The following is an 8677-nucleotide window of genomic DNA, read 5'->3' as shown; positions in this document are numbered from 1 at the left end:
CCATCCTCTGATGGCTACTTCCAGCAGGATAATGCACCATGTCACAAAGCTCGAATCAGTTCAAATTGGTTTCTTGAACATGACAATGAGCTCACTGTACTAAAAAGGCCCCCACAGTCACCAGATCTCAACTCAATAGAGTATCTTTGGGATGTAGTGGAACGGGAGCTTCGTGCCCTGGATGTGCATCCCACAAATCTCCATCAACTGCAAGATGCTATCCTATCAATATGGGCCAACATTTCTAAAGAATGCTTTCAGCACCTTGTTGAATCAATGCCACGTAGAATTAAGGCAGTTCTGAAGGTGAAAGGGGTCAAACAAAGTATTAGTATGGTGGTCCTAATAATCCAATAGGTAAGTGTATATATAAAGCACTATTCATACACTGCATTTTTTTCCACCTCGGAAGAACACTGATTAGAGTTAACGGTACTACCCCGAAAGACATCAACACTTCAATATATATATTTTTTAAAGATTATTTTTTGGGCATCTATAGGCCTTTATTCAACAGTACAGCTGAAGAAATGAAAGGGGAGAGAGTATAGAGTAAACCTCTATATATGGGCGCCACTGAGCTATCCGGGCGTCCCGCTTGAATATTTTAAAACAATTTATGTTTAATGTAAATTTTTGTGTGTGCTGTACCATTTAGGGTTATAACAACTGGGTTGTTCCAGAAAGCTTTATTTTAAAACAGGTTATACAAAACAATTATAAAATATTTTAAAATTATTTTGTCGAGTTATTGAAACAAATCTAATGTACTATTTTCAGAATAGTTTACAATATACAATAGGAAAAAACACTGCATTAATTCAGTTCATTCTGTACATCAATACAATACACATTTCATTTTTGATGACAGACAGACATGACAAATGACAGAATGAAGACTCATACTGAACAAATGCATGGTGTGAATTCAGTCGGTATCGTCAACGTCACTGTCATCCAACTTTACAATGCAAAACTAATCCTGACACCAGGGCAAATATATTTATATATAGTAAGATGCTTTAGAAGAATAAGAAGAAGAAATACTTTCCCTCTATTTCTTTACTGCCTATGATGTCTGTCTGGCCTTCTGCACAGGAGCAGGAACGTCAGCGACATTATGCAGAAACTCATACAGCAACTTAGCGTTGCTGGCATTCCCGAGTATTTCTGCTAGCTTGTCCTGACTGAGTTTGGCCAAATCTGCCAGACTGTCTGCATTTTTTATGAGAACCCGATAGTTTTTTGTATTAACCCCAGGCATTTTCAACAGGAAGTCATACGGTCCGGGGTTGTAGAGGTCTGCCGATTCAGCCACCATGTCTGACTCGGCTGTGACTGCCTGAGCTGCTGCAGCATCGGGTTCAGAGCGACCTTGCTTCAGTTCCAGGAAGAGCTCAGCTGTGGCATGTGGTGAGGGGCACCAGAGTATACGGAGCCGGGGGAAATGCAAGGTGAGTAAGGTGAGTTTTGAAGAAATATCATAGGACGATATCTCATGACGGTAATCTGATCGGGCCGTTAAGGAAAACGGTTTTGCTGGGTCAAACTCAATGAGAAGCACTGGTTTTTTGTAGTAGCGGGTCATGGAGAGACACTGGGTGTAGAGGCGGCCGGTCTGCAACGAGCCAATCAGATCACTGACGCTCTTGCGCTCGACGCATGTGTCCGGGGTCAGGATGTAGTCACCTACTTCTAGGGTGACAGGCTCGATGTCCAGCCCACGGCGGTGCAGCAAGGAGGGCAGTTCACTGCGGAACTCCCTCATGTCCACAATGACTCGCGAGGGCTCTTTGGGCTGATCCTGGCCTCCTGGTTGTTGGACAGAAATTGGAAATACTAAATAATCAGACACGTATGCAAGACACTTGAGACCTTTAAAGGAGATGACAAAGTAAACTGTCCTGGAAATTCAAAGAGAAGAAAAAAAAAGACGGGGAACAAATCTACACTTTTCAAAAATGACTAAAACAGACTTGCCTGCTTTGCGGGTGTTAGTGGTGGCATTGGCAGGCTCTAAATTTCTAGCAAGGTCCAGGTTGGTGTCTTCCCGCCCCTCCCTCTCCTCTGGGACGACCATAGTAGCCTTTTCCCTGCAAAGATACAAACACACAAGCACCAATGAGAAGCCGACACTTTTACAAAACACAAATCAACAGATACCCCCTAGGTGCTTGAGGAGAAAGAATTAGTTCTGACCTGATCAGGTGTTCAAAAGCTTTCTTTTCCTTAGACAGCGTCGTCAGGTACTTCTGTTCTTCTGTCGAGCCTCCGTAGATGAGGAAATACACCCTCAGCGCCTTTCCGGGCCGGCTAGCTTTGTAGATCTCCAGCTGGCGGACGAAACTGAGTTCAGCATCGTACAGCACCACAAAACCGGGCTCCACCTCATGCAGCACCCTCGTCAAGCTGTGGGGGTCAGTGAGGCCTTTCAGTGGGTGGATGACGGTCAGCGGCTCCTTTAAGACACCATAGTAGGCGTCTGATGACAAATCCAGCTTCAGCTGTTCTTCCTCCCCTCCATCCTCCCCCATCAGTTCATCCTCGTCTCCACTGCTGCCCATCGCAGCTGCTTCATCCATCTCCTCTTTCCCCACCATCTGGGTCAGGGTCAGGGATGGCCTTTTTTTACTCTTTGCAGACTTTTTCTGTGCAGGCTCCTTTCCCTTGGCTCTTTTTTTAGGCCAGCAGTTGCCCTTTTTGTGCAAGTCAAGTTCAAAGGCAGCGGCTGCAGCAGAGTCCCGTTTACCGATTGTGCGGGCATATAGTCGGTTAAGCATCCAGTCAGAGCCGTGCCTGATGTACTGCTGCAGCTGGGCACAAGTCCTGTCATCACTGGCACAGATCAGCACCCGACCTGGCGACGGCATGTTAAGCGGTTAGACAGATACCTCTTCTATCGTACCTTTACCGACACCACCATTTATCTCAACCAAGTCATGCTATGACTATCATCAATGAAGGCAAAATAACAAATGTGTATCACGACATGCTTCATGTTGCATTGTCAGATGAGCCACTGTCCTGACACAGAGGAGACTTGTTGTCCGGTGCAGTTTCAACTGTTTATCCATTATTTTAAGCTAACTGTTTCAACTTATCTGCAAACTAGTTTTCATGCACTCAAATGTTACGGCTGAATCAAAATGTGGATATATTCTTTTATCAAATTTGTGATTTCTATTTCTTTCTAATTCCTTGAGCTACTCCACAATCTTTCCATTACCCCACATCAACTGTAGAAGTACTCTTTGGGGTACTAGTACTACCGTTTTAGAATCACTGGCTTATTGACACACCTAAATGGAATGCTGCCATCGTTAATGTTATAAGTTGAACCCGGGCTTTTCCTGCTATGACCAGCAAAAATTTCTACTAGGAGAAGGCCCTATACCATACTGAGTATTTTCAAATTCAGTAGTGTGTGTTTAGTGTGTGTGTTAAAGTCTAAAACACAGCAGCACAAGGCAGGGAACCAGGACAAACCAGCACACCCTGAGGACAACTTTGTGAAATGTCAGCTGTGTTTAGGCTGACCTCTGCTGGTTCTACATTTAAAATTAAATCCAATTTGTAGATTTCATCTATTAATATGCTTTCCCCATGTAGACTCAGAGGCAATTTGAATTAACAACAACAGTTTAGAAACTAGTAGTTGTTTCTATGAAATGATGTTAATATTTTATATATTAATATATAATCATACCATCTATGGGTTTATCTCACACAAAACAGTTTGACTGCAGCGGTTGTCGTTGCATAGCAACGGGAAATAGCTTCCTTGTGCTGCGCTTTGCCTCCGTGCCGTATCATATCATTTCTTATCATGTGTAGGCGGCTTTACAGGGCTTTAACAGAACTGAGCTCTAACCTGGTTCATGTTCAGAGCGCTGGTTCTCCTTCTCAATCTCCTGCAGTACCTCCGTCAGAGCATCCCACTTTGGGCTCTTTTCCAGCACTAGTTCTCGCTTCACCTCTGAAACACACACATACACTGAGCCTTGAGTAACTCCAACATCAGTACACATACAAGAAAATAATGTTGCGGATTCCCCCAGGGAAATTTTGAGCGTCAAAGACGTCCTGTCCTGCATTCTGATGCACTTCAATGCACCAATTTAAGATGTGAAGGAAACACAGATGACAAAATATATACAACACAGACTACACCACTGATCTACTCTGAAGAACACTATGTCTGAGAACTGTTCATCGGTCAGTTACCTAAGGCAGAGGAGGACTTCGGTTTCTCTGCCTCCGCTCCCACTTTGGCTTTTTTCTTGCTGTCAGGGATGCGGTACACTCTACCTCTGGCATTCATAAACATGGAGGTACTGGAGTCGAGGAACAACCACCCTGATGGATGAATCAAACATGGATAAAGGTGGCTCACCACAAAGATTAATCACAATTATTTACCCCAAGTACTTCCAAGTTCTAGTGTTCTACTTTACCTGAGTTGGACCCAAAGATCTTTTGGCTGGAGCGCAGCGACTCGAGCAGATTGAGGAAGGTGACGCAGTCGTACTGGGTGAGGTAGAGCAGGAGAACCCTCAGCACTTTCAGGTCCTGGACCAGGGCCTTGGTCTTTGCTCCCAGCTGGTGCCACAAGGGGTCCAGGTAGTGACGGATGGTCTGGATGGGAGTAAGGCAAAACACAACCTTAAAAATAAGAATTCAACTCACATATGGTTCACCAACAGGGCATTTACTTATTTACTTATTACTTATACTGTAACAACAGGTGTGTTGTTACAGTATAAGTCATACTTTCTTCTCAGTCATAGTATTACAGGGGTTCTCCAGTTATTTGTAATGATTGCATAAACTCATCTGTGTCCAAGTGAATCTGTCACATCTGTTTATGACTGTAAAGGTGCCCTGCCACACAAAACCGTATTTACTTGCATTATTTGAAATATGTTAGGTCGGTTTGTGTTATGTGGTGAATGTGAAAAATGAACTGCTTGCTACCTCCTCTGTCAGCTCTAGCCACTGAAAAGAAATAAGTGGAGAAATCAGACCAATTACAACAGCTGATCAGTCTGACAACATGTTGCATGAGCTCATTAATGTTCATAGTCTTGCCCAGTTGCGCTGGATACTGACAGCCAGGCTTTCATCGGTTGGCTGTTAGCCAATCAGAGTCAAGCAGCTTAGCTCATTGAATATTAATGCTAACTGGCACAAATGGAGCGCAGTCTTCCTGCAGGCTTTCTATACCACGCTAGAATGGCTTATAACAAGGTAATCAAGGATAGTTTTTCCACCCAAAAAATGTTACAGAGTCCATGGTAGAACTTCAGACATTACCACAAAGTAATGAAATACGTATGGCAGGCCACCTTTAAAATGAGCGGTAAATCTTTGCCAAATACAAAAGTCATCTGGCAATATTAGTCTTGTGTTAATAGTCAACTATAGAATTTGGGGTCACATTTTTTCTGTATTGAGGATATTTTTCAAATGGTTCCTGACACTGTGTGTAAGCTGTATCTTATTAATACCTTTAATAGCATTTGTGCCAATTTAGGAGGTTTATCTTGCTATTTAGCATTGACGCTACTTGTAAAAAAAGATCTGCCATAAGACTGACGTGTGTTCCAGCTTTTCATAATGTTTTCTCATTACATTAGGCCATCTACAAGAGAATCAGAAGTTGTTATATTTTAACATCAAATTCCCTGCCAAAGCAGTCAAAAACACAGTGGTAGACCTTTTCAAAGGCGTTGCCAAGAGTGTTCTCCACGGAGAGGTCCTCGGCCTCCAGGGTGGGGTTGTAGCGTTTCAGCTCCTTCAGACAAGCGCTCATGATATCCAGGATGGAGCTCTGGATGGCCCTCATAGCCGGCGTCAGTGACACATGGAGCTCTACCACCTCGGGTTTGTGCCTGTCCAGCGCTGTGTTTACTGATGCTTGAAACCTGTTGAAATGAGCAGGTTGAGAGAGCAAAGGTGAAGAAGGATGAGGGAAGAATGCAGTTTTTTCTGCCATGTCTGCTGTGAAAAGGGTCAATTATGTTCAATGGTACCTGGGCCACAGATAGAGCTTCTTGACGAAGAGGTTCCTCATCACACGCTCCACCTGGCAGAAGCCCGAGGAGAAGGACGTGGCCTTGTCAGTGAAGGCTTTAATGAAGCCTGTCTTGTTCTTCTGTCTGAACAGACGAAGAATGAAGGCCTCCTGACACGACTCGATGATTTTATGAGCACGATACACCAGGATGCCTGAGGGGGTGGTACAGAAAGACAGTCTGTACACTATAATTATAGATATTGTCCAATGTATTGTTTATCTCTCTTGTTAGTCCCCATATTAAAAGACATGTCTATCAATTTGTGAGTGACAACATGTGTCAATGACTGCTTGTGAAGGGCGATCAAACTGTCAAACTAAAATGTTGTCAGAAATATATTTCAGTGTACTGATGCTCGGGCTGGTTTTGGCTCGACTTGGTCACAAACACTCACTTTACAGCTAAAAAGAACACTAAAATGTGTTTCACATGGGATCAGCGCTGCCTGGTTTTTAAAGTTGACCGCAGTTCACAAGCAGTCATTCACACAGCGTTGGAGACGCTTTGGAAATTTGATTTTGCAAATGCCATTAGGAGCACTAGGGGGAGGCAGATTATCTGTCTAATGTGCTACTGAAAATATGACAAAAGGTCATTTTTATAAAGGTTACCCACTAAACCTAAGGCCCATGCCAACTAATCACATGTTAAAAGTTTTCTTGTATCAATTCTTAATCCTACACTGAGGCCATTAAAAAAAAAAAAAAAATCAGTAAACACATGTGTATAAATGTAAGTGATAACTGACATAATATTACATAGGATGAAAATAAAAAAATTATAAGCATGTGTTGTTACCAAAGTAAATGAAACTAATAATTGTTGGTGATCAATTAGTCTCGCATTGCCGGATCTTCCTCCGCAGGCTAGTCCATACAACATTCCGGGATGGGAGAAAAACATGCTCTGGTTTATTGGCATTTCTTTAAACCAATCAGAATTGTCTTGTCTTGCCTAAGCGCCGAGCTGCAAAATAGCCTCAGGAAGGAACTTGTTTTGGTGGGACATGTGTACGTTTAAAGGTTGTTTTGGTCGTGCCACTCAGACTGGACAGATAGTCTAGCTAGCTGTCTGGATTAACCCTTCAGAGATCTGAGGAGCAGTTAACCAGAGTCCTCAGAAATCCACCGGAGTTTAAAATCACAACACAAACAAAGCGAAAGGTAACGGACGTCTGTCCAAATAGAGAGACATCTGGCGGGATTTCCCGCAGAACGAGAGCAATCCCGGAAGTAGAACGCTGTGGATATATCCTTATCCATCAATAAGATCATGATATGTATAAACTAACATCAACGTGGCCCATGATCAGGCAAGTGTCCTACCCGATATGAGATGAGCGGGGATGCGGTCAGTGAGGAAGTCGACCACCAGGATTCTGCTGGTGACGAACAGCACTCCTCCTTCAGTGTAAACGTTATAGCGCTCAGTGCTCTGCACGTCGCTGGTCACTGTCCTGGGTAGGTGGGTCACACCCTCCGCTCGCAACTGCTCCGTGAAATATTCCTGAGAAGGGAAGACAGGAAAGAAAGTATTTAGTTAAACCTGCAATAATTACCTTTACATATTGGATGCAGCTAGAGGTACGGATGCCTCCTGGGCGCCTCCCTAGGGAGGCGTTCCAGGCACGTCCAGCTGGGAGGAGGCCTCGGGGAAGACCCAGGACTAGGTGGAGAGATTATATCTCCAACCTGGCCTGGGAACGCCTCGGGATCCCCCAGTCGGAGCTGGTTGATGTGGCTCGGGAAAGGGAAGTTTGGGGTCCCCTACTGGAGCTGCTGCCCCCGCGACCCGATACCGGATAAAGCGGATGAAGATGGATGGATGGAAATTGCTCACCTGAATGGAATGCAGCAATTATTAATGTTATTAAGTTCACCTGTGCTTTTCCTACTTTCACAAGTCTGCTGAGAAGAGATTGCATTGTTCCCTTTATGTTGAAGGTGGGACTAATGTTAGTACTTTCTTATGAATTTCTAATTTCTGAAAACCATCTACAAAGCTATATTCTATACATCTCGAGTAAGAGTTTGTATTAACTTAGCTACTTACTTTGTTCATATTAGCCACCTTGCCTAGTTACGTTGCATCGTTAGCAACAAATTATGAAGCCAAGTAAAGACGTGATTAGATAGAGTGGCTTGAGAAAGTTTACACACCCATGCTAAAGGTGATTAAAAAGACCAACAAAAAACATATTTTGGAAATTGATGTTAGTACCTACCGTAATTCAAAAAATGTAGGAAAATCCAACCTTTTAAGGACACCAATTTTATTTGTGAATGAATAATATATTGTAAATAAATAAACTTTCTTCCAGGCCAGTTATTTCATGGATCCAGGATACTATGCATCTTGACAAAGTTCCCTTGACCTTTGGAATTAAAATACCCCCCCATCATCACATACCCTTCACCATACTTAGAGATAGGCATGGTTTTATTTTAGTTACATAAATAGCTAAAAGTTCACCATGCCTATCTCTAGGTATTGTGAAGGGTATGTGATGATGGGGGGTTATTTTAATTCCATTAGTTTAATTCAAAAGGCCAAAGGAACTTTATCAGGATGCATAGTATCCTGGATCCATGAAATAACTG

At 43.2% G+C, this 8677-nt stretch overlaps 1 protein-coding gene across 2 annotated transcripts in view; it reads right to left on the bottom strand.

The window, feature by feature from the left end:
* Positions 1-464: 464 nt before the first annotated feature.
* ercc4 (excision repair cross-complementation group 4) overlaps positions 465-8677 on the bottom strand; it is a 13316-nt gene continuing 5103 nt past the window's right edge. For both annotated transcript variants that reach the window (XM_032501503.1, XM_032501502.1), the window contains exons 2-10: positions 7403-7583; positions 6033-6228; positions 5717-5924; positions 4455-4635; positions 4225-4356; positions 3872-3976; positions 2200-2857; positions 1981-2093; positions 465-1812 (exon numbers count right to left, since the gene is read on the bottom strand). In XM_032501503.1, the coding sequence (XP_032357394.1) occupies positions 1070-1812; positions 1981-2093; positions 2200-2857; positions 3872-3976; positions 4225-4356; positions 4455-4635; positions 5717-5924; positions 6033-6073 (2181 nt within the window). In that variant the 5' untranslated portion in view covers positions 6074-6228; positions 7403-7583 and the 3' untranslated portion in view covers positions 465-1069. The remainder of the gene's footprint in view (positions 1813-1980; positions 2094-2199; positions 2858-3871; positions 3977-4224; positions 4357-4454; positions 4636-5716; positions 5925-6032; positions 6229-7402; positions 7584-8677) is intronic.

This window comes from Etheostoma spectabile, chromosome 21, assembly GCF_008692095.1.
Source record: "Etheostoma spectabile isolate EspeVRDwgs_2016 chromosome 21, UIUC_Espe_1.0, whole genome shotgun sequence".
In the NCBI taxonomy this organism is placed as follows: domain Eukaryota; kingdom Metazoa; phylum Chordata; class Actinopteri; order Perciformes; family Percidae; genus Etheostoma; species Etheostoma spectabile.
The sequence above is the reverse complement of the archived record's forward strand: the minus strand, read 5'-3'. Positions and strand labels throughout refer to the sequence as shown.